Source organism: Ascaphus truei, chromosome 4 (genome assembly GCF_040206685.1).
Source record: "Ascaphus truei isolate aAscTru1 chromosome 4, aAscTru1.hap1, whole genome shotgun sequence".
In the NCBI taxonomy this organism is placed as follows: domain Eukaryota; kingdom Metazoa; phylum Chordata; class Amphibia; order Anura; family Ascaphidae; genus Ascaphus; species Ascaphus truei.
This window is the reverse complement of record NC_134486.1, coordinates 325,878,279-325,905,155: the sequence shown is the minus strand read 5'-3', so window position 1 is coordinate 325,905,155 and position 26,877 is coordinate 325,878,279. Positions and strand designations below refer to the sequence as shown.

The window sequence follows — 26,877 nt, the reverse complement described above, 5'->3', positions numbered from 1 at the left end:
AACGGCTAAGTCAGAATGAGCAGAAACCTGGAACCCATAACTCCGGTTCTGTTCAACATAGAGGGCTCAGATTCGGTCACCATGTAGTCCTAGTTCCGGCAGGATTGCATGGCAAATAGCGACCCTCTCGTGGCAACAGAACGGAGTCAGGGTAATGGTAAAATTTAGGTTCCTGCCATTGACTTGCAAGGCAGAAAAAAGCCACTTTTGTAATGTGCTTTTAAACTGTATTTTTTGATCTCCGGTTCAGGGGGACGTGGAAGGCTGATATTTGGCCACTATGGCAAGGGTACTTCCGCATGAGGACTAGGCAAATTTCGACCCGCTCAGACCCACAGAATGGATTATTTTAAATTATATTTATATATTTATATATTTATATTTTAAAGATATTAAAGAATGTATTGTATTTTGGGTCGAGGACTGTAGTGGTGCAGACTGTTTTGCACACCATCCCACTATACAGTATACAGTATGTATTGACTTGTCGTTCTTTAATAAAGGAGATATTGCGTTTTGCTTTTTTTGTGAATTAAGAATTTGTTTTTAAAACGTGACTGTAAACCATACTGACTGACAAATGTTTTCACACATGTACTGTAGCAGTAAACCATACACCTGTTGATGTTTTGAATTGCTGTGCACTTAAAATGTATTTACATTGTACAGTATTTGTAAATAAATGTTTTTGTACTTACTCCACCAATAAAAGGACATGTTGATTTGTCTTACATTGTTTCCATTTGCTCCTTTGATAGTGTAACAAAATACAGTGTTTCTACAATGTCGAGGCTTACTGCACTGTACTGTATACAGTAGACATGCTCAGTATACTGTAAGAGTACTAAAAAAAATAGAAGAATAGAAACACACAAACTGTACTGTACTGTATGTACTGGCAGTGTATACTGTAGAAGACACATAATGTAAGTGATACTGTACATGTAGAATAAATGCATAGTTTTATTTTTTTGGGTTTATTACACAGTATACTGTACGGCCGGAAACCATCAGCATACAGTACTGTTTCAGGTACAGTATTCTATCCTAATCAATAACAAGGGCAAAAAAATTGTAGACGTGGGGTTTTAAATCCGATTCAGCAATGTGCAGGCATTGTCACACAACGCGATATTATCCATCGAAATCCCCCCATTAGCCGTTTTCTTTTCTGAGGAAAAACAAAAAGAAAAGTTTTAATGTACAGTAATGTACAGTAATGGTCAGCCCCCTAAAGAAGTACCCAGCCAGCCCCACCAATAATTTTCTCCTGTTCACATGCGCATGCGCCTAGCGTTCCACCAATTGTTCAGTATCTGCAGTACAGTACTGTAGAAGCCGCTCAGCCAATGATATTGCTTACAGGAGAATCGCTTGACTTTGGAATATACTGTATTGTCAAAATAAAAAAAAACACAGAAAATAATACGGCAACAATACTCACCATAGTATTTCCCATTCAGCTGGCGCCGGCGCCGGTCCACTGCCGGTCCAGCTTTCTTGATCATCCACGTCGATAGTTTGCAGCGGGACTAGTCCACCTGTAGTCAGCTGGTGAGGTTGGAAATTGCTTAGGTACATGCAAGCTTCATCGAAACTGCACGCGAAATCCGGCTCAGCCTCAGGCTCAGGGTTGTCACTGACGGTGGGACCGTCATTGGAAGCCGGTGCTGGTGCATTGCTTGGCAGCGACTGTCGTTTCTTAGTTGGTTTTAACACGACCCTTCGCCTTTTGCCGCCTTCATGATCATAGATACCGGAAAAATCCGGTGATACACACCAATACCCTCCAACAAATTGTGGCTCAATACGATGAAAACAGGGATCGCTACATAACCTTTTCCTTACTGCACGCTTCCACGTATGAGGAGTTGGCGAAAATTTGTAAAAGTCATAATTTTCGATAAAATACTGATAAATTTGAACAACTGTTGCCATCTTATCCTCTGTTGCATTAATCGCGGCACATATCAAATACGCGTAACTTCTGTCGGGTTTTTGGAAAGCGGGCTGCACTTGAACACTCATGGCGGGCGGGTCTCTGGAGAATACTGTAACCGAAACTGGTCTTTGTCTTTCTTTAATATGAAAAGCCTAAATTGATACATTTTTGCAATCTCTTCCTTCAGTCTCAAGGCCAAGTTACAATAGCACACTGTGGTATCTTTTTTAAAAGAAACCCCTGCAAGTCGACACATTACTGAAGCGCATGCGCATTACAATTCATGAATTTCTGCCATCTGGTGGACATGCGAAGCATTGCAGCCTATTAAATCCTGAACCATTATCAATAAACGCATTAACCGCGCGTCAGCCGGGCATGACCCGTGGCTGGGATCGCAAAATGAACGTGGCATGCGCCAGGTGAAGAGCGTCACATTCCAGGAACAAGCCAGGGAAAAACCGGTGATTTGTTAGAATAAAAGCTGCCGCAGCAGTAGTAATGTCAGCTAATTAAATACTTGAAAGTTCATGCAAATTACATTGGACTTGATAAAATGACCATAGTGCATCATTGAATTTTATTACTATTATATCTTTCCTGGGTTTTTTTTAATCAAATAATCAGGTTTTATTTTGCCCATGAACCAATTAGTTTGTTTTGGACAGAAAAGACATTGAATGGACAAAGATAATTATCTATGGTTAGTTTTATGCTTTTCTTTTAGAATAATGGGCACCAATTACATTAGTCATCCCTCTAAGAAAATTAAATAAAATCCAGTTTGTGTTAAATGCTACTGTAAATACTTTGTTAAAGCCATGGAGGAAATACTTTCTGGCTGGCAGAGTAAAACCGATAAACTTCCAAAAATATAGATAAAGAAAGTACAAGCATACCCCGCTTTAACATACGCAATGGGACCGGAGCATGTATGTAAAGTGAAAATGTACTTAAAGTGAAGCACTATCTTTTTTCCACTTTACAATGCATGTACTGTACTGCAATCGTCATATACGTGCATAACTGATGTAAATAATGCATTTGTAACCAAAATAAATCTTTAATGTCAGCTGATTTTTCTTATGTGCTGACAGATACAACATGGATGAATGGAAAATTATTTTAAAAATATGTAGGAAGGATGAAGGAGAGGGCATATCTTCTACTGTACAGTATTTTTACTGAAAGGGCATGAAGGTGAGGTGCATTTATTTGACGGACTGATATATTTTTGGGACTTATTTTTTGTGACTTTGGTGAAAACAGTACAGTACAATACTGTACAGTACAGTGTTTTACAATGCTGTGCTTGCTTAGGCCGTGCGTATAGTGCCCGCGACCGGCGACGTCACTCATCCACGCTAGCGAAAGTTATATTTCGCTTTGCGGCGGCATCGCAGACTCCCAGACATTTGATTTGTTCAGGGGCTGTCACCTCAGGTGACAGCCCTTGAAAATCAAATATTCCCGGCTCCCAAAGTCCGCTCCGTCGCATTGCCGCTCTCGCGCTTACTATAAGCGCACGCGGCGGCGGCGGCAATGTGTTTGTTTTTGGGCGGCATCGCCGGCACTATACGCACGGCCTTACTCAGGTCCTTGATCAGCTTGGCTTACACGCACGCACTCCCTCTGTCACACAATCTCTCACGCACTCCCTCAGTCACGCAATCTCTCACGCACTCCCTCAGTCACACAATCTCTCACGCACTCCCTCAGTCACACAATCTCTCACGCACTCCCTCAGCCACACAATCTCTCACGCGCACCCTCAGTCACACAATCTCTCATGCGCTCCCTCAGTCACACAATCTCTCACGCGCTCCCTCAGTCACACAATCTCTCACGCACTCCCTCAGTCACACAATCTCTCACGCACTCCCTCAGTCACACAATCTCTCACGCACTCCCTCAGTCACACAATCTCTCACGCACTCCCTTAGTCACACAATCTCTCACGCACTCCCTCAGTCACACAATCTCTCACGCACTCTCACTCAGTCACACAATATCTCACGCACTCTCACTCAGTCACGCACGCACTCTCACTCAGTCACGCACACGCACTCAGTCACACACGCACACGCACTCAGTCACGCATGCACATGCACTCAGTCACGCATGCACACGCACTCAGTCGCACACACACTCACTCAGTCACGCACGCACGTGCACTCAGACTCACACACACTCAGACACACACTCAGACACACACTCAGACAGACACACTCAGAAACACACACACACACAGAAACACACACACACACACACACACACACAGAAACACACACACACACACACAGACACACTCAGACACACACACAGACACACACACAAGCACAGAATGCAATAGAAGAGCACCTCGTCCTCCCCCGTAGCCCGTAACTCACATGCAAAGTTCCGTTCTACAACAGCAGCAGCAGCAGGCTAGAGCGAGCTCTGAGGAGGGAGGAGGGAGGAGGAGGGAGGAGGGAGGAGGAGAGCGGAGGGAGAAAAGCCAGGAGCAGCAGTGCGGGCGGAATCACTGCTATAGCTGCTGATTGATGGTGCGCCCGATCTCCCTGTTCCCCCTTCCATCTGGCCCCGTTCCCCCTTACCCCTTACCTGCACTCCCACTCAGTTAGGGACCACAATGAAGGAGGTTGCTGTGTTGGAGGTGCGCACGCATGCACGCCGCCCCCTGGTGTCCGTACTCGCGAAGCATGCGTACGTACACAGGGGTATGGTGCAACTAAAAATAAATGTACGGACTTGCGAGTGTACGTAAAGCGGGTGTACGTAAAATGGGGTATGCCTGTATACATGTTTATTTGTTTCATTAGATTCTAGGGAGCCTATTCAGGTAGCTTTGCGCTTTTTGAGCACTTCCCGAACGATTTGGCAAGGTTGCTATTCAGAAAGCTCTGATGACCTGCCAAACTAATTTGGGATGTGCATTTCCCTGAGCGGTCTCGCTCCTCCTCAAACACACCAAGCTTTTTTTTTTGGTGTTTGTTTTTATTTAATTGCTATGTATTTTTGATGTTTGTTTTTATATAATTGCTATGTATTTTGGTGTTTGTTTTTATTTAATTGCTATGTATTTTTTCTGCTTTATTTTTTTTTTAATGTTTTCCACTGACTGCCACAGTTAGTGGCATACCATGTCCATATTATATGGGCGTGGTGTACAACTGTACCAATATATTGGTTTATTGGATTTTTTTAAATGAAATTTTAATTTTTTTTACTGGTAGATTGCCCATTCATTGCTACAGTGGCAAACCATAGTTTAACACTGTGCCAATCAATGGGTGGGGGTAGTTGCCCCGGGGAGGGTGGTTAGGCATCCCGGGTGGATTAACCCCTTAATTACTATAGCGGTTACTAACAGCTATGGTGATTAAGGGGTTAGTGGCCATTAGTTTGTTTTTTTATTGTAATGTTGCTGCCCACGGAGGACATGGATGCAGAGTACGGTGATGAGGACGGCTTTCATCCTCGTAGGGGCAAGAAGAACTTGTATTTACTTTATGCTGGCTGGATAATGTTTTATTTTTAATGGGCAAATTAGCTATTATCCAGATCTGGATAAAAGTTTGCCCATTATTGTACTGTATGTGTTGGGGGGGAGGGTTGTAGGGGTAGAGGAGGTGGGTAATAGGGCTGTTGTATTTTAATGTTTCTTGGGGGTAGAGGGATTGGGTGAATGGGGTAGTTGCCCCAAGTGTGGGGGGTTAGGCCTCTTGGGTGGGTAGCAGGAGTGGTTATCCCCTTCATTACCATAGTGGTAACCACCACTATGGTAGTGAAGGGGTTATCTCCTCCCGCAACCTTCTGGCAGGCCTAACCACTCACCATGGGGCAACTACCCACTTAACCCATCCCCTATACCCCCAATAAACCGGGTACTCAGGTTTAACCTCTTCATTGCCTTAGCAGCTAGCCACTAAGGTAATTAAGCTGTTTTTATTTAGATTTTAATAACAGTGTACTGTAACAGAGCGTCTCCGGAGCAGAACCGCATTGATTTCAGCCCCAGGGACCCCTGCTTCCCAAGTTACAAGCCCCAGTATGGGGTGCCGGAATCCCCCTGCAATATTTAAATCTCCCACGTTACGTGACCGGGACATATATAAACATGGGAGATACCGGCACCGGGGCCTGTATCTCGGGAAGTAGGGGGTCCCCCGAACCTGAAATTAACATGGTTCAGCTCCTGCTACAGTACACTGTTATTAAAAAGTAAATAAAAACACCGCGATCCGCTGTGAGAGCTGTGCAAGGAGATGCAGATTTCTTTGCAGCTCTCTCTATGCAACTATTACAGACTGCGGCCAGATCGCACAGGAGAGATCTTTGAGAGAGGCCGAGATCACATCGTTGCTGTCCCGAACGGTATTGGTACTTTCCTACCTCACGGTTTGTGACTTGTGGAAATGGTTTCTGATTCTTTCTGAATACCGTGTTAACACAAATGTCAGACCATTCGATGGGGTCTTGCCACACCATTCGAGAGAGCAGCAATTTTATTAAAGCTACCTGAATTGGCGCCTTGGTGTTTTGGTAATGTCATGACGGCTTGATAGCGGGCCAATCCATGCCATCGCACCAAGCCCCTCGCTTACAGAGGCCCCGCGCTCTTCCTCTCAAAAATGAAACTGATTACCGCGGGAAAGCGCAGGGCCTCTTTAAGTGTCTCAGGCTTCTCCTACGGCATTGCCTCATCTCCGCGACATTGCACTGTCACATTGCCATGACAATGTGACACCACTATGTCAATTGACACCGCAACGTCACTGAGATAAGGAGCAGGACGAGGTGCCAGAGCAGATATGAGGCCCCGACTCTCCCCCGGCACTGAGCCCTACTTTATTTGAAGCGGGCTCTGCCTGTACTCCTATACTACTATAAATGCCATTATCTGTTTTTTAAGATGTATCTTTGGACTGTAAAGGGCCACATACATGATAATGTTATGCAACAATAATAAAAAAATATCATGAGTTATTTAAATATTTGGAATCGCTTTAGGGGTACTGTATATAACCATTGCTACAGGGTAGGTTAAATAATTTCCTGGTGAACCTGAAATGCCATTTAACTTCTTTACTGCCAAATAAGCCAGCAAAACATTTCCACGTAGAGCAGAATATGTTGGTCTAAAGCTCTTCACCGCTGTAATTTCCTGCTTATTTAGTAATCCGTTTTACATCTTGAGTAAATAAATGTTATAAATTGTTAGAAAACATTTCAACTGGGAAACAGATGAAGTTACAGTATATTTTAAAACAATAAGAAATAAGAATTGTATTTCTATAGCGCCATCCAGGTACATAGCACTTCACAGCAGTAATACACATACATGACATAATAATATAACATAGTAGGAATAAGCACTTCAGACATGAAAGTAACAATAGGAAAGGGAGTCCCTGCCACGAAGTGCTTATAATATAGGTGGTAATTAGGGAGAATTTACAGAGACAGAAGGAGGGTGTTATGGTAAATGCGTCTGCAAGGGGTCAGTGCGTCTGCAAGGGGTCAGTGCGTCTGCAAGGGGTCAGAGCGTCTGAGATGTATATTATCAGCCAGCGGAGCTACCCATGTGCTTAATGTACATATACTGTACATATACTGTATATATACAAAGTGAGCATCTGTTAAACCTGTATCCCACCTAAACAAATTAATTTACAAAACTATTCAGATTTTGTTTTTCTTTTTATGTTGTCCAAACATGTCGACTAAATGACTTGTTTTCCTACAGCGTGTTATAATGACACCACCATTATTTATTCACTCCAACCATTTTTGTGCCCCAAAGATGCCTGGAAAAAAAAACTAAAAGAAGTTTGGGCTCCGAGCTGCTCCCCACTTGCATTGAGCAGTGTCGTTTTTCGGCTTTATTTAGTATTGGTGGTAAAAACTATTCTGGACTTTTAGAGATAGACATCAGTTATAGTTGCTAAAGTCTCTACTTTCCTTCCAACAATGCGGATGCAGTGACCTTTTAGAATGTGAAATTACTGTGGTAGCCATTGCTCATTATTCCTGATCTGTATTTTCACAAACTGTCAAAAATAAGTACAGACTTTTAGCAGCAATCCTTTAAGAAATCTATATTGTTAAGCTATTACTCACACTACCAGGGCAACATAATGCCGCGGGTGTGCTCGAGGGAGAGCTGAGGGCTGCGCAATGTTTGAAGGCACAGAGTAAAGGGTAAGAAGGCCTGCACCTATGTTATTTCCATATGGCCGGAGTTTCAACAAAATTAAACATTTACTATTAGGACGGTTAGAGTAGAGAGATGATAGTGAATGAAATAAGATGGACATAGGAAATAGAGCAGAAAGGGTAAGATTGTGGGGGTGGGGGGGGGGAAATAGAATAGAGACAATGAAATCAAACATGAAAAAGTGTACAATAGTGAGAGAGTATATGAGAGGAAGAGTGTGGAAGTGAGATTGAAAGGAAGAATGAAAGATCAAGTAGAGAGACAGAAAGTGAAAGATAGGGAAAAGATTAAGAGAGTGGATAGGTAGAGATAGACATAGTTATGCAGGCCCAGAAATAGATAGGTTACACACAATAAGAGTAATAGCCAGATAGGCAGATATATAAGTAGAACGTAAGGGAGGAAATTTATTCTGTCCTCATCGCACGTGATATTGTACGACTATACAGTTGGGTAAATCCAGCTTCATACATAAAAACAGGGTGATCTTATGAACTGCAAAGCATGTAGTATTACAACATTAGTAGTTGGAATATGAAAGTTTGAAACATAAAAACCATGCTTATGAATTAGCTAGCACACCGTATGATTCTGTGAGGATGTCTGGATGCATGGGTAAATAGAGTACCGACAGCTGAACCCTGACTGACAGTTGTAGGCAAATGATTCAATAGGGTTGCCACGTGTCCAATATTGAACCGGACATGCCGGTATTTGGTTACTCTGTCCGGTAAAAAATGAGATAATACCGGACATGTATGTGTGCGGGGGGGAGAGGGGGGGATATATGCGCCCGGTAATAACTGCTGCTGCTGCTGCTAGGGGGCTGGGCAGCTTCCACCATCAGGAGGAGGTGGCATGAGCCTGGGGGGTGGGGCCAAGGAGTGGAGGAAAGGCATGTAGCAGAGAGAGGCAGTGTCCTGTGTGTATTTGTTCTGTTTTGTCCTGGTGTGTGTGTGTCTTCTCAGGCTGTCCTGCGGGGTGATAATGACAGGGAGGGGGGATGAGAGGATGAAGGGAGGGGGTGGATGAGAGGATGAAGGGAGGGGGGATGAGAGGATGAAGGGAGGGGGGATGAGAGGGGATGAGAGCATCAAGGGAGGAGGTGAGAGAGGATGAAGGGAGGGGGGATGATAGGATGAAGGGAGGGGGGATGAGAGGATGAAGGGAGGGGGGATGATAGGATAAAGGGAGGGGGGATGAGAGGATGAAGGGAGGGGGGATGAGAGGGGATGAGAGCATCAAGGGAGGAGTTCTAGGCAAATGATTCAATAGGGTTGCCACGTGTCCAATATTGAACCGGACATGCCGGTATTTGGTTACTCTGTCCGGTAAAAAATGAGATAATACCGGACATGTATGTGTGCGGGGGGGGGAGGGGGGGAATATATGCGCCCGGTAATTACCGCTGCTGCTGCTGCTAGGGGGCTGGGCAGCTTCCACCATCAGGAGGAGGTGGCATGAGCCTGGGGGGTGGGGCCAAGGAGTGGAGGAAAGGCATGTAGCAGAGAGAGGCAGTGTCCTGTGTGTATTTGTTCTGTTTTGTCCTGGTGTGTGTGTCTTCTCAGGCTGTCCTGCGGGGTGATAATGACAGGGAGGGGGGATGAGAGGATGAAGGGAGGGGGGGTGATAGGATAAAGGGAGGGGGGATGAGAGGATGAAGGGAGGGGGGATGAGAGGATGAAGGGAGGGGGGATGAGAGGGGATGAGAGCATCAAGGGAGGAGGTGAGAGAGGATGAAGGGAGGGGGATTAGAGAGGATGAGGGGAGGATGAAGGGAGGGGGGTGAGAGGATGAGGAGGGGTGCAGTATTGCTCACCATGGGCCTGTATGACTGCAGGTCAGTTATTTATAAATTATCTGACCATTACGTAATTTGTTCTAAATTTCACTCCAAGCATGCACCAATCTGCATCCATTCGCACTATTTCATATTCTATTTCCTTAAAAAAAATCCTTGGAAGGACACTCCCTCCCAAGACTCCTGCCCAGATTTTTTATAAAGTGATGCAAATTGGTGAATACTTTGAGTGAAATTTATAAAAATGTATGACCGTCAGGTCATTTATAAATAACATTCTTCCTCACCAATGATTCTCGCGCGCATCGCACCTTTCACCATTTTGCGCAGTATTTTTGGACAAGCCACCTGGCAACCCTAGCTGTAGATAAGAGTGACAAAAATCTGTGCTGTGGAAAACATGTAGAGATTCTAAGTTAATTGCTCAAATGTACAATAGAGGGCAGCACAACATAAGTAAACAAATCCGTCCCTGTGAATACACAACAATTATATAAAATAATACACATCCGATTCAAATATGCAGAAAATATGTGCTTATCTCTAGTTGTGAGGTACATATACTAATGGCCACAGGCAAAAGAGTATTACCCAATTATTAGTCCCAGAATCTATTAGCAACAGTAATCAATCCAGGCTGGAGGTGCCCTGGCAAGCTGATATAGTTAACATCTGTCGTGGAGAAGCCATCAACAAGGTTCTCTGAATCCAGGAGCGAGGCACATCCGATAAAAGCTTCCCGCGGGACACTAGCAATTCAGTTAAATTGGACAGCAGTCAATAACACTCACTCATTATAAACTGGCTTCATATCGGACTGTATATGGGCAAGGCAGGCATCCAAGGCTGCATTTAAAGTCTTGTCCAGAAAGTCTGCAGTCATTTCATATCTTATGTTTTCATGCTATTCTCCGAGAAAAGCTCATGTGCCATAATCATTAAGGATGTTCATGTTGGTCCAATGGAAGGTGTATGTATCGTCTGCAGAGGTAGAACAAAAGTTATTTGAATTAAATGGCACGTGTCATTCAGTGGATTTCTGCTATAAAAGTGATTTAATCATTAAATCACTTTTATAGCAGAAATCCGCAGTGCTTAGGTTCTTCCTTTCATACATGAAACTGGGGGTACCACGCAGAGATTCCTGAACCAGGAGCACCGTTATTTGTATCAACCTTTGAATTTATTTTGGGGTGTGCAGCATTATCCTCCAACACTACATGTGTCATTCAGTACCATATTATTTTCTCCTACCTCCACCCAGCAGGTATTTTTCCACAGACGGATATCATTGATGCAGTGATTACATTGTGGATGCTGCTTAGAAAATGTCACTTATGATGCGATACAGTTGCTACCATAGAACGCTCCTTCATGGCATTTACCTGTCAATTGCAATTGATTGTTAGCAGCATGGTTACATGGGACAGTAGAAGTAAGTGTAGGAGGGAACTGGAGAAATCAGGTTATAAATGTGTAAACTCAGTAAGCAGGATAAAGCTAATGGTAGCAATAAATCATGGAGCGTGGTAAACAAAAGTAGGGAAAAAGACATCTAATTCAACTTTACATTCATTTTTTGCTTTTCCAAAGCTTTTTGGCTCTCTGTAATTACCCTATTTCCTCAATTCTAAGACGCACCTTTTTACCGATTTTCACATGTCTGAAATTGGGGTGCGTCTTAAAATCGATGTATTAAAAAAATGAAAAGAAAAAAAAAGTGTCTACAGTACTAACCCCCTCTTTTAACTTACCATGTTTCAGGAAAGGTCCCATGTCTGCAGATGATTGAAGATGGACAGCGGGCAGGAGTGCGGCGGCGGCAGGACAGTTGCCAAGTCTTCAGGTGAATGAAGATAAGACAGCAGGCGGGTGGTGGTGGTGGTGGGGGTGGCACGAGATCATAATAGCAGGAGAGCTGAGCAGAGTGGCATAGGGGAACAGCTGGGGAGGAGCACACTAACACCGGAAGTTGACCGGTGTCTGACTTCCGGTTACAGTGCGCTCTTCCCCAGCCGTTCCCCTGTGCCGCTCTGCTCCTGCTCTGCTCGCCTGCTATTATGATCTCCTGCCGTCGCCGCCACTACATGCCTGCCTGTCTTATCTTCATTCACCTGCAGACTTGGGACGTGTCCTGCCGCCGCCGCACACCTGCCACACCCTGTCCATCTTCAACCATCTGCAGACGTGGGACCTTTCCTGCCGCTGCCACTGCTTCATCCTCCGCTGACATGGGAACTCTCCTGAAACATGGTAAATGAAAAAGTAATTTTCCTCGATTTTAAGGGCCAAATCGATGGTACGTCTTACAATCGATGGCGTCTTACAATCGAGGAAATACGGTAATACAGAAAAGTTAATACAGTATGACGACAGCTAAATTGACAATATTTGTCAAAAGAAGGTATTGATAAACTGTTTACAAGTACAGTACAGAAATATTTAGACTGTACAGATATAACATATTTTACCTATTAGTAGATAATGTACAGTATACATATTGCATATATATATATATATATATATATATATATATATATATATATATATATATATACCCATATATATACACACACACACATATATATATATTGATATAATTAGATAGACAGCGCCTATTAAGGTAACCAACCCAAAAGGCGGTTACACAGAACCCCAACAAATCACCAAATGACTTTGCCAGCACAGATGACCTACAACAACAAGTAAAAAGTGCAAATGTAAATGTGGTATTGGTAACTATGATGGTGCAATGTGAGATGTGATAAAAAATTATGTGATTGAAAAAATATATATGAAAAAAGTGTTTTATAAAAAATTGATTTAGGAAAAAATGCAACAATAAAAAATCAAAATCAAAATTTAAAAAAAGTCCTTTAACCCAATATTGGGTAAAACCTTGTGAGGATATTATTGGGATCCGGGCTGCTTCGTCCTTGTGGTCAACAACCTCCCAAAAGATACCTATTAGAAAAAAAGAAGAGGAAAAGCGCCCGATCCTTGTCACGTCACTTCTCACTGCTGCTGATGTCACCTGGTAGACTGTCCCTCCGGCAACCCTTGGGATCGGGCGCTTTTCCTCTTCTTTTTTTCTAATATATATATATATATATATATATATATAAAAGATATATATATATATATGTTGCGATAGTGCAGAATAAATGAGTTCTTCAGTATTATTATTAGTATCACCTAATACTGAAGAATATATATATATATATATATATAATATATATATATATATATATATATATATATATATATAACATAGAAAAAGAAGAACAAAAAGCACTCCGTAATAATAGTCACTGGTGTGGGTGCAGATCCTATAATGAAGAATAAGCAATACGATACCGTTTGGAAACGAAATCAGCAGGCAGCACTCCAGAATTGAACAAACAAGTGTATTGAAAAAATAAACACAAAACCAACGTTTCGGTCCACGAATGGGACCTTTGTCAAGGTGTTTGAAACGTTGGTTTTGTGTTTATTTTTTCATTATGCAGTGCTTATATATATATATATATAAATATAAGGGGAGCGAGGGGGGAGAAAGGGGAGCGGGGGGGAGAAAGGGGAGCGGGGGGGGAGAAAGGGGAGTGGGGGGGGGAGAAAGGGGAGCGGGGGGGGAGAAAGAGGAGCGGGGGGGAGAAAGGGGAGCGGGGGGGGGAGAAAGGGGAGCGGGGGGGGGAGAAAGGGGAGCGGGGGGGAGAAAAGGGAGTGGGGGGGGGAGAAAGGGGAGCAGGGGGGGGAGAAAGGGGAGCGGGGGGGAGAAGAAAGGGGAGCGGGGGGGAGAAAGGGGAGCGGGGGGGAGAAAGGGGAGCGGGGGGGAGAAAGGGGAGCGGGGGGGGAGAAAGGGTAGCAGGGGGGGGGAGAAAGGGGAGCAGGGGGGGGAGAAAGGGGAGCGGGGGGGAGAAAGGGGAGCGGGGGGGGGGAGAAAGGGGAGCTAGGGGGGGAGAAAGGGGAGCGGGGGGGGAGAAAGGGGAGCGGGGGGGGAGAAAGGGGAGCGGGGGGGGAGAAAGGGGAGCGGGGGGAGAAAGGGGAGCGGGGGGGGAGAAAGGGGAGCGGGGGGGGAGAAAGGGGAGCGGAGGGGAGAAAGGGGAGCGGGGGGGGAGAAAGGGGAGCGGGGGGAGAAAGGGGAGCGGGGGGGAGAAAGGGGAGCGGGGGGGGAAAGGGGAGCGGGGAGGAAAGGGGAGCGGGGGGAAAGGGGAGTGGTGGGGGGAAAAGAGAAAGGGGAGTGGGGGGGGAAAGGGGAGTGGGGGGGAAAGGGGAGTGGGGGGGGGGAAGGGGAGTGGGGGGGGAAAGGGGAGTGGGGGGAAGGGGAGTGGGGGGGGAAAGGGGAGTGGGGGGAAGGGGAGTGGGGGGGAAAGGGGAGTGGGGGGGAAGGGGAGTGGGGGGGGAAAGGGGAGTGGGGGGGAAAGGGGAGTGGAGGGGGGAAAGGGGAGTGGGGGGGGGTGGAGAGCAGTGGGCATATGTATTGTCATAATTTATGTATGTGCATGTCCCCCCCCCTCCGTGCGTCTGTCCCCCTGCTGGTTCGGCTGGTGCCCCCCCCACGTGACTCGCCCCCCCCCATTCCCTGTGACTCGCGGCTCAGCCCCCCCCCCCCCCCCCGTGGCGCCCGCTTGGTCCCCCGATGTGCCGTCCGGCTGAGTGAGGCTCGTGCAGGCGGCGGCAGGAAGCGCCCTGTGTGGGCCTGAGGCGCGAGGCTGCGCGGAGAGTTACTGGCGCCATAAGCTGAGGCGGGACCCGCTGAGACTTACCTTAGGGGGAGGTAGCGCCGGGGAGGTAAGGGAGCGGCTGGGGTAGGAGAGCCGCGCTTCCCGTCCGGAGCCGGTGCAGGGCGGCGCACGTGATGGGGAGGGGGGGGCAGAGTGTGTGTGTGTCTGTGTGGGGGGGCGGGCATGGCCTGAGCCGGAGTGACAGGCCAAAGGTGCTATGCGATTGGCCCTTGGGACGCAGACATACAGTGCTTTCAAAAATATATAGTAGATATATATATATATATATATATATATATATATATATATATATACATACTACACTTTTAACTCAGAAGAGTCAAATTAGAAGAGGGGTAACTGAATTTCATACTACTTCTAATGAGCTGAAATTCTTAAAATACTGTGTATTCTTTATGAATAATATAAATATGAATAAAAAACTGTTTAATTCTCCTATAAAATCATGTATACCTTTATTAATAAAATATTCAACTATGCTAACCGTTTATTTCTTTTGTAAAATAACATATCTTTTTTTTTAGATAAAGGTTTTAAATATTGTATGGTGATAGGTGGTTCTCTAATTAATTACAGTGCGTCTACTTTTATATTTTAGAAGATATCTATATATTTATTTTTTTCTGAAACTACTTGTGGAACTTTAGTGCCCTCTAGTGGCATATGCAAAAACAAAAAGACAATAAATCTGGTGTCCCAGGAAATGCAAATAGGGGTTTATTTATCAGTCACCCACATCCCAGAGCCAAAAAGCTATGGAATATTTTCTTTTGATAAATCTGGTGCTGTTCTGTTGTATCAGTATTGGCATACATATGCAGTCAGATAAATAAATAACTCCGATAATTTTGAATAATACCAACAAATAAAAATACCAGTTGTGAGCACATTCACGTGTCTCGGACAGGTCTGCAATCCTGTCATTCCCCATTATCTCGTAGCATACAGTGCTTCCACTGCAGCCATGGATTCTAGGTAATGACTTGTGTCACCTTTTGCTTCGTGTCCATTTTAGCATGGACCCCCTATACGTTTTTTATATAAGGGTTTTTGTCACTTTTTTACTCACCATAACTTATGTTGGGTCTAAATAATAATTAGAATTTGTTGTGGGTAATCCATTTACAGTATTTGCAGTGACTGCGACATATAGCTACATCCAATGTGGTAATCCCATTGATATTTGCATGTTAGAATATTATGGCAAGTCTTAATTCCTAGAGAAACCTCACTGCATAGTAATATCCTACTTTCACAGCAAAATAAACTTTTAATCAGGGAATTAAATAAATATTGATCTTAAACCAGCTGATGAAGGCCCGATACAAAGGTTACACAGTGACCATATACAATACAACCTTGTAACTTGTACACTGTATGTTCATTAAGAAGCTTGATGATATTGGTCTGGCCTGTAACTTACATACGCCTATAACATATATTATCTCTTACTGTGCATGGAATGTCTTGTATATAATGTATAACCTTGCTCACTTAATGTAACTATGTAGCTGTAACCATGTATCTGTCATCATAACTCTATCCCAAGTACATACTTGAAAACGAGCGGTAACTCTCAATGTATTACTTCCTGGTAAAACATTTTTATAAATAATTAAATAAATAATTGGGGCATCTCTCCAAATCACTATGCAATGAACACATTTTCCATAAGTTAAATAGGAAGACTCGCCAATTTCAATTCCAGATGACTGCTCATTTAAATTGGTAGTAGCAGGCAAATAAATACATTTAAATGATATATATTGCTACTTTCCCCACATCCCAACTCTCCTCTTAACCCTTTCTTGGAACTGAATGCCTTCTCCTCACCACAAATGAAAACATTGAATGATTTCATTATTATTGTACATTTAAATGTTTGTTGTCTTAAACGACATGGTTGTTATCGGATCCAGAAACAGGTGTGCAGTCCTACCTGAAATCAAATTAAATTAATGCATTTGCTATGTTTATTGTGTTGCAGCTAGATTTTAAACGCCTTAAAAACAAACTGTGTCACACGCATGTTATTTAACATGCATGACTATGAATACATTTGAGTACATTGATATTGGAGTGAAGCAAACAAGACTGGCAGCCCTACCCTCTCTCTTCCTCCAAAGTCCCTGTGTGTGTGTAAAAACCATGGTACATTTCCACACGTTGCAGCATCATTTTCGTGATTTCATCGGCCACGCCTCCGACATCGTGAGGATCTGTAGTCTACAGACAGCTCGGCTGACAGGCACGCGCGTGAGGATATGCACTTGGTTGTGAGCGCCATGGACTGGGCCTTAGTCATTAAAATGAGGCTGTAAGAGCTACAAGGGAGGGCTTCAATATGCCTTTAACGTTTATGCGGATAGTTACATGCATTTGATGATGACAGCAGAGATAATCTGCACAATTCTAAGAACTGTTTTTGTTTTCTTCCACAGGATCATGAAATTTCATGTGGCAAAGAGAAAGTTTAAAGAGACATTACGCCCATATGATGTGAAAGATGTGATTGAGCAGTATTCTGCTGGGCACCTGGATATGTTATGCAGAATAAAGAGCCTTCAAACACGGTTAGTTGTGTCCACTTTGTATAGCTTATCATGATCAAAAATATCAACTATTAAACAGTGTGTGTGTGTGTGTGTGTGTGTGTGTGTGTGTGTGTGTGTGTGTGTGTGTGTGTGTGTGTGTGTGTTTTAAAATTCATTCATTTTCATTTAAGAAAAACTACAGCACATATATACAAATGTACCTGCTGTACTTTCTCAATAACTTAATTTGAAATAATTTTCAAACTTTTTGTTGTAATCAGAACAATCTAGTTTAATTACAGTATAGTACATTTGCTATTGTACAATACAGTATGTTAAAAGAAATGTTTTAAAGGAGAAGAGTTTATGCTGGGGACATAATAATACTGTGTTAAGATGCTCACCTACTTTAGGCTACGATTATACCAGATGCCGCTGGGAGGCAGCGCGACCCGGTGACATCATCCTCACGCTGCCGCCGAGCGGCAACTGAACAAGCAGAGGAGACAGGGAGGCGTGGCGGAGACATGACCGTGAGTGGCTCGCCCTCATTGGCAGAACCGCTCACGTGACGCGACCGTCGCCTCAAGAAAACACATTTCCAGGTCTCTTCTCCAATCTGCCGTTTTGCAGTTCGGCGCTGCGCGGCTGTCATACTAGGTATGTCTCATTGGATTCCAGTCACTTGAGCCGCCAGCGGATTTTGGTATAATCAAGGCCTTAGTTTGTTCATTTGTACAGTATGTGTCATGGACTCACATACTTCACATGTTCCTCAACAAGAAGGAACCCAGATCACTCTGGCAGCAAAGGGGTTCATTTCAATCATAAGGAGTGATATGTTCGTTTTTCATCCCTTAACAAGAACGCATTTGATTCTTAAACATAGTTTCCATGTATTCTAATTGTAACTGTTGTTTTAGGCTTTCTGCTATTTTTTTTTTCCTATTCTAATATTGGTCCTTGTGTTTTAATATCCACATTCATATTCTGCTATTAAATCACTGTGTGAATCGTATGGTATGTATGCTGCTTCAGTTTTTATTTTCCCTTTAACTGTAGTGTTGACCAGATTCTTGGAAAAGGTCAAGTAGCAACAGATAAGAAAAGTCGTGAAAAGAATGCTTCAGATATCGAGACAGCAGATGATCTCAGTATGTTGGGACGAGTAGTTAAAGTTGAGAAGCAGGTACAGAATTTTCATAACATTTTAAAAAGTATAAAATCTTTGCTATTTACTAATCCATCAAGCGCTGGAGAGACATGCAACATATTGTGGACCAATATGGTGCATTCCTCTTTAGCAATGGAAGGATTATTATTCCTGTTTATTGATGAAGTAAGTTGTTTTCTCAACTAACCTGCAATTATTTGTTAAAAATGCACGATTTCGTTGAATTAGGTGGCCTCCAGTATGCAATCCAAATGTATTCATCATACTGTTTAAGTCATAATCCCCGAAGAACAGGGCATTACTGGCTAATAATGCCCTGGCTGGAAGAGTTGAAGGCCGGAGGCGAGGCATGTCCGGGCATGGACATGGGCCTAGGGATGTAAATGCAATGGGGGGGAGGGGGTATAAAGGGTTAATGGACCTGGGGAGCATAATGGGGTAAAGGGCCTAGGGGGTTTAAAGGGGTAATGGTGTTGGAGGAGATATAAAGTGGTAATGGGCCTGGGGATCGGGGACCATAATGGAAAGAGGCATGTGGGCTTCATGTCCTCAGATGGGCCTGCTGGATAATGATGGCTGGTGAATAGGAGGACCCTGCTGGAGGGCCATGCAGGCCCAGCTGATGCCCACAGCAGGAGGACCTGGGGAATCCCCCCTTCCAGATGGGCGTCAGCGAACAAAGGGAAGGGCCCTTCAGGTCTGCGTAGGTGCAGGCAAACTGTAGGGTCGCTGGTAGGGCCCCTTGTCTAACTATCCCCTCCACCCCCTGTCGGTGGCCCTGAGTATAGCAGTGCATCTGTTCTGCCATGTATTTGATGTATATCTCCCAGGCAGAAAGGTGGGATTACAACAAGCCAGACATGACACTAAATTGGACACCTAGAAAATTAACAAAATGACACCAATAGTTGCAAAGATGATACATCCCAATGTAATCAGTGCATTAAGTGACTCATTTCTAATGATTATTATTGCTGCACTCCTCAAATTGCATGTTGATGTAAGTAATGTACCTTAATACACTCGTATTAAGTTTAATTTTATCCTCAAATGTTCAATATAGCAGCCTAAATTTGCTCTGGAAGAACGTATATATTGTATTTGTATGTGTGGACTACATTGTTAAGCTCTGTTAGGAAAACAGTGGCAAGATTTCAGCATGGAAGGAAATGCTGAGATGTCACTGCAATGTAAATTGAGAAACACTGGGGATTTGTGGAAGTTAAAAGTGCTGGAAAAGTTAAATAAGATTGATTGTGTCATCAAATGGCAAAGGGAAGACAGAGAATTCCAGGAAACAAGTGTATAATCAAAATAACTTTTGTAATATCGGAAATTCTAATGCAAGGAAAAGGGAAAGCCAAATATCCGCCCCTTATCTACAGTAATATGCTATCCTGGAGAAAGAGTACAGTTTCATTTAAATTAATGGGATATGGAATAGGCTGCTCACAGTGAAAAAAAGTGCAGGAAGAACTACGTGAAAGAAATTAGCATTTTATTGTAAAAGCTAAATCTTTGCAATCATATTATGATCAACTGTGACTTTGTCAAGACTTTGGTACTATTTTCCACTGTTCGTCAAACCGCTCATCAGACATTTTAGCTGCTGGCTACAAACATTGAGGGTAATGTACAGTAGGAAGATCTGGTGTAAGCTAAAAAAAAGCAGTGAACAACTATAGGATCCAGCCGATGATTCTGGAAACGTATGTATTTGTGTGTCAATTTATTATGTCTGTATAATAGTATTCAGATTGTGTGCCTAACAAACTTTGGTTGTTACTTGTATCTTTCTGCTGTAATGATAATTACAAATATAATATGTTTCTAATCATATTAGGAGGAGTGGTCTCTTCTATATAATACCTACTGTATTATATAGAAAAAGGAATGTTTTACACACGTTTTCTGTGTAATGAACACACATTATGTTTACATAAGTAATAATATAATAACATCTTGCACTAATTGTTTATCTCTTAAATCTGCAGGTACAGTCCATCGAGTCAAAACTAGACAGCCTACTTGATATCTACCAACAGGTCTTAAAGAAAGGATCTGCCTCAGCACTGACTTTGGCATCATTTCAGATGCCACTTTTTGAATGTGAACAGACTTCAGATTATCAAAGTCCTATAGACAGCAAAGATTTGTCTAGTTCTGCACAGAACAGTGGATTTATAACCCGGTCAGCTAGTGCCAACATCCCTCGTGGGCTACAGTTTGTACTAACACCAAATGAATTTAGTACTCCTGCTTACTATGCTTTTAATCCAACAATGCATAGTCAACCTACACAGGTGTCAGCAAATTCAAGTGATGGACCTGTAACCATGATAACCAATAGTATATCAAACCAAATAAGCCAGGCCTCAAAGCCAACAGCACCAATAACATTACAGATACCACCTGCACCATCCCTAAAGCATATCAACAGAACAGGGCCTATTCAAATAATTCCTATGACCACAAAAGAAGATATTTGTGATGTCACAGCATGCCTTGTTGCCTCAAAAGAAAATGTACAGCCTGCACAGGCCAATTTAACTAAGAATTTTGTAAGAAGGAAAAGCCTTGATGCAGATGGCGGAGTATTGTCCTCAGTTCCATTCATGCACAAGGATTTCAGCAAATCAATTTCTGTACAAAACCTGATCCAATCCACAGAAGAACTAAATGCACAGCTTTCATGCAGTGACTCGAGTGTCTCCAGATGCAGCCAAGAATTTTACCAAGAATGGAGGGAGTCCAAACTGTTTATAGCAGATGAAGATTTGGAGGCAGAGATTGGGACTTTTGATGCTATCTGTCAGCCTACAGTGGAAACCACTCTGTCATCTGACTCTTTGAGGACTGGAATAGCAAGATCATCTCAAAGCACTCGCAAAACTGGGGATGGTACAGAAACACTTAGCCCACCTCATGTTAAACACAAATAACACTTAGATTTTCTTTATAGGCTTAAAAATTCCTTTAGTCATACATATCATTGCATGAACTATTTTGAAAGCCCTTAACAAGATACAAATGCAAGAATCAGGAAGAAACTGAAAGTTCGATGAGCCAATATCTTCTAGTTGCATGAAAATGCATGTTTAAGTGAAGGCTACAAATTTAAATATATGCTACAACAACCCTACAACATAGTATATAGTTGGTTTAAAATACTGACTACTCTACAAAGCCGATGCTACAACTGTGTCAAGATAATTCGAATTAAACAATTTAGAAATTCTACAGTTTTTTTATGGTACATAAAGCAAAAGTGAAATCTGACGAATTTTACATTTGGATGAAAAAAATATATATATCCAAATTAGATAAAAGTTGATGTTTACAACAAAAAATGTTACAGCTGCTAGCAAGGTAACAAGGAAAGTAGTAACATTGGATTTGAACAGCTGCTAGTTGCAAGATATACACATTAACTCATGTCAATCAGTTCTTTTAATACCACATAATTTGAATGTTTGTTTCTGTATATTTTTGGTGAATTAGTGTTGTGTAAAATAAAATTTGCACAGCACTTTCAGGTTGTTCTTTACAATAAGAACATTATTTTGCTTTAAGGACTTATTACACATCAGAAAATGTCACTGCAGTCTTAACCATAGCTAAATGCTGTGAACTGTATTGTGAAGGACTTGAACTGTTTACGATGAAATAAGTTCTGCCTCCATATTTCTTTTAAAGAAGTATTCTTGGATGTTAAATGATAGCCTTGTTATGTGAACGTACTTACATATGGTATATAGTGTACATATGGTTTTCAATGTTTCTTAAATTTTCTGCAGGGACGTCATTTCAGAAAAAAAGTAGAACTGCAACCAATTTGAGTTTTTTCTTTTTTAATTCAATGGCTCTGGTATAAAATAGCCATTTGAGCCCAAATCTAAATACATGTTTAAAATCAGGGTATGGGGAAATACGGCCCCCTCTACCTCCTGAAATGATGCCCCTGATTTACGGATGAATAGCTATGTTCTGCAATTTTTTCTTGATGAACAAAGCTTGGATGATCAATTTTGAAAGATGTCTGAAGCACAAATAGCTAATCACTGTTTGCCATTTCATATAGCTGCGTTCAAGTTTTTATATGGTCTATAAAACGTCAGTATGATCATATTTAAACCTGATTGCTAGTAAGTTTTGTGACATTATCTAGTTTTTCTCAACATCTCAGATCATTTTAGAAAATAACTTATTTGAATGTCTGCATTTGTTTAGCCAAACAATTATTCTGTAAATTGAAAAGTATTGTACAATGTATACATCTATATAGTTTTTTTTTTTTTTTTTTTTTTATATTGTCTCACGTGCCTTTATTTCATTGTATGTCAAACCTCAGAGGTCTGCATTTTGGTTTATAGGAGATACGGGGTACGAAAAGAAAACTTTGTTTCACCTGTTTTGCTTCCCTCCTTTATTAGATTGATTAGGTACCATTAAATGATTTTATTGATAATTTATCACACATAACTTGGTATACTGTATTTGCCTTAAATGAAATGCTTGAGAGCTTGAAATTTCTTAGTTTTAACTTAATTTATTTAATAAAATTTTGTGCACATAACTGGGCAATTCTATGAATCGTGTATGAAAATGTATGGGATATTTTTCTCAACGTGCAAATAAACCAGGAATATCTTATCATTTTAGTTACTCTTGAAAATATTGGCAAGTTCTTGATTGCTCTACTGCTACTAACAGGTGGCGTAACAATAAAAAGCTATAAGTAATAAAAGGTAAATCATGTACAATGACAATGTCTATTTGAGCTCTGGTTTTCTGTTGATCATGAGTACCATGGGTTCTTCACAGAGCTACTGTATTGATATATAAAGAAAAGCTTAAGCTATACAGCATGACATACAGTTCATATAACACGGTACTGAGCCTGCCGTTCATACAACATGGTATGTACGAGTATGCAGTTCATGCAACATGGTATGGAGGAGTATGCAGTTCATACAACATGGAGCATGCAGTTCATGCAACATGGTACAGAAAATGCAGTTCATGCAACATGGTAGAGAGCATGCAGTTCATGCAACATGGTATGGAGTATGCAGTTCATATATATGGTACAGAGCATGTAGTGCATGCAACATGACACAGAGCATGCAGTTCATGCACCATGGTGCAGAGCATGCAGTTCATGCAACATGGTACGAGTATGCAGTTCATACAATATGGTACAGAGCATGTAATGCATGCAACATGGTGCAGAGCATGCAGTTCATACAACATGGTACAGAGCATGCAGTTCATGCAACATGGTATGGAGTATGCAGTTCCTACAATATGGTACAGAGCATGTAGTGCATGCAACATGGTGCAGAGCACGCAGTTCATGCAACATGGTATGGAGTATGCAGTTCATAAAATATGGTACAGAGCATGTAGTGCATGCAACATGATGCAGAGCATGCAGTTCATACAACATGGTACAGAGCATGCAGTTCATGCAACATGGTACGGAGTATGCAGTTCATACAATATGGTACAGAGCATGTAGTGCATGCAACATGGTACGGAGTACAGTATGCAGTTCATACAACATGGTACAGAGCATGTAGTTCATACAACATGGTACAGAGCATGCAGTTCATGCAACATGGTACAGAGCATGAAGTTTATGCAACATGGTATGGAGCATACAGTTCATGCAACATGGTACAGAACATGCAGTTCATGCAACATGGTACAGAGCATGCAGTTAATTGCGTATAGAGTCTGACAAAATGTACCGGGAGTATTATTTATTGTACTCGTTAGAAAAAAGAACCAGGCACACAAACGTAAAGGCTGTACGGTTAGCAATTAAGTCAGCTGCTCTGTAGGAAAGGCAACAAGAAAGGACACATCCTTTTTTTTTTTTTTTGTACCGTAACTTCAAGAAGACGCTCCTATTTTAGCTATATAATAATAGTAGTAAATAAGTATGGGGGAAAAACTTGTAATAACACAGTATGAAAAGAGTTTGCACACCACTGTATCTCCTAGTAAAAACTTAAAAAAATAAATAAATATCACAGAGCAATCAAGTAAACAATCACAAAAATACCAAAAAAAGCAAAAATATATGGAAGAATAAAAATAATGGTTAAAAGGGCTAACACACCTGAGAGATCTGCAACGTTTTGGGACACAAGTCTTTGTCAAGAAGAAATCTGAACAATAAAAGAAAAATGGAAACTCCCTCTGTCCCCCATACTTCCCTGTGGCCATTGCCTCCTCATCACGGTAGCGCACAAACATCACATATGATTTAATTGCTCATGCATTGTAGGCACTGTTGAATTGTCATATTGCAATACCAACAACCACAATATATGACGCCACAATTTCTAACATAATGTCTGGCCCAAAAATCTAACTCTAAACAATGTGACACAATATATCTGAACATAACATTGATGTGAATGATAAACTTTGAAGTTCAGTGATGCCTAAATTGTAGAGAAAGACAAAGTGGAGGAAAACCGGAGCTTCCATTAAGTGTACATCTTCAAATAAGAAGAAAAATACATCATATTAAAAATAACAATAATATTAATAACTAGGACGTAGGGGGGAGGGCCAAGCAAAATGTAATGAATATGACAGAATAGAAAGGAATGGGAAAATATCTAAGGGTCATGTAGATGGAGTGTGGGGTGGGGGGGGGGGGAAGTGTGAGTTTGGCAAGTAGGGAGACACCCATATTAAATACAGATAATACTAGTACATTTCTAAAGACTAAATTCAATGAAAGTAGAAAAGCAGGAGCAGAGACGATAACAATAGCACAGATTGGTAAAAACCTTAAATGCATGTTTCTAATGCAAGAAGCTTGACAGATAAAATGGGGGAGTGTGAATTAATAACTACAAGGGAACAATATGATATCATAGGCATTACTGAAACATGGTGGGATAAAACTCATGTCTGGGCAGTTCATTTACAGGGTTATTCTCTTTTTCTGAGGGATTGAACAAATAGAAGAGGTAGTGGAGTACATTTCTATGGTATACTGGATTTAAAACCTATTATAAGGGAAGATATTTATGAAGGGAGTGATGAAAATGTAGATACCATGAGGATAGAAATTAGCAGTAGTGGTAAATGTAAAACAAAAAATGTTTGCAGGGATATGTTATAAAGATTGAGGAAGCCAAAAAACTTTTGCAAATGGAGAAGGCATCAAAACTAGGTAATGTTTTCATAATGGGGATTTTAATTATCCCAACATAGACTGGAGCAATGAGATTAGCATTATAACAAAAATATAGCTAGTGGTCTGTGCAGACACAGAGTAAGAAGAATAAACCCCTGTAGAGGCGCACACACCTTACATAATGATGAATAAATAAAGTTTAAAAATTAACCTTTATTGATATTCAAGTAAAATGAAGAGACAGTCTGGATAGATAGCTAGTGTTTCGTGATTCATTAAAACAATGACACGGACATATATAACTCAATACTGTCAGTAAATACATATAGCTCGACACCCAAGTGTAGGCAGAATGTTTAAAAGTCAAAGGTTGTCTGCAGGGTACTGTGTATATTTGTATATGTGTGTATATTTCATTGCTTAACCCCTTTCTATTGAAAACTCCCCTCTGGGGGCTGTTGTCAAGAAATTATATCTTTGATAGTGATATCATATGATTCTGGAGTGAATTTAGAAGAGAGGTGGTGAAGGAGTGGGATACTTATGGTTTGTGTGGCTTCAGAGGGTCTGAAGGTGTATAGGTCTCTCCTGTTACTGTATATATATATATATATATATATATATATATATATATATATATATATGAATTATATATATATGAACAAAAAACAAACAAAAGCGCAAGCTCCATAGCACGTAACTGAGTAAAAAAATAAGGTACATTTATTTAAAAAATCAGCAACCCATAAGAATGTGCACTTACAGGATTTTAAACAGAACCATTCGTGGGAGAGAAATCTCTATTGTGGTCATCTGCGGTGGTAGGGTGAGTCCCAGGTTTGCAGAGTGGATGTAAACAGCCCAGGTTCACCATGAACTCCTATCCCAAATTGGCAGCAAGATAAAAAGGCATCCAATGCCTGTATGTCCATTGGGCGATATGTCCTTACTCACGAGTGTACGTAAAGTGAGTGTCCTTAAACCGGGGTATGCCTGTATTCTTAGTTTTTCACACATGGCTTCTCCATTTTGGCTTTATTTTTGTTAAATAAATCATGACACGGTGTAATATGTCATGTGTCATTTGATTAGCAGCACCTGTCTGCTACTTAGCATCTTAATTGCTATGCAAGCAGTAAGGGTGTACTTAGTTTTTTTACACATAGCTTCTCCATTTTGGCTTTATTTTGTTAAATAAATCATGACAGTGTAATGTCATATGTTCATGTTCATCTGAGGTTGTATTTACCTAATTTTAAGACCTGCTAAGGAACAGATGATTGTTATTATGTCCTGATA

At 41.7% G+C, this 26,877-nt stretch overlaps 1 protein-coding gene across 3 annotated transcripts in view; it reads left to right on the top strand.

The window, feature by feature from the left end:
- Positions 1-23,176, top strand: part of KCNQ5 (potassium voltage-gated channel subfamily Q member 5) — a 699,212-nt gene extending 676,036 nt beyond the window's left edge. For 2 of the 3 annotated variants that reach the window (XM_075598020.1, XM_075598019.1), the window contains 3 exons: positions 17,150-17,281; positions 18,305-18,431; positions 20,411-23,175. In XM_075598020.1, coding sequence (XP_075454135.1) covers positions 17,150-17,281; positions 18,305-18,431; positions 20,411-21,358 — 1,207 coding nt within the window. In that variant the 3' untranslated portion in view covers positions 21,359-23,175. Of the gene's footprint in view, positions 1-17,149; positions 17,282-18,304; positions 18,432-20,410 lie in introns of all 3 variants that reach the window. The other variant, XM_075598021.1, reaches the window with a different exon arrangement.
- Positions 23,177-26,877: the final 3,701 nt, after the last annotated feature.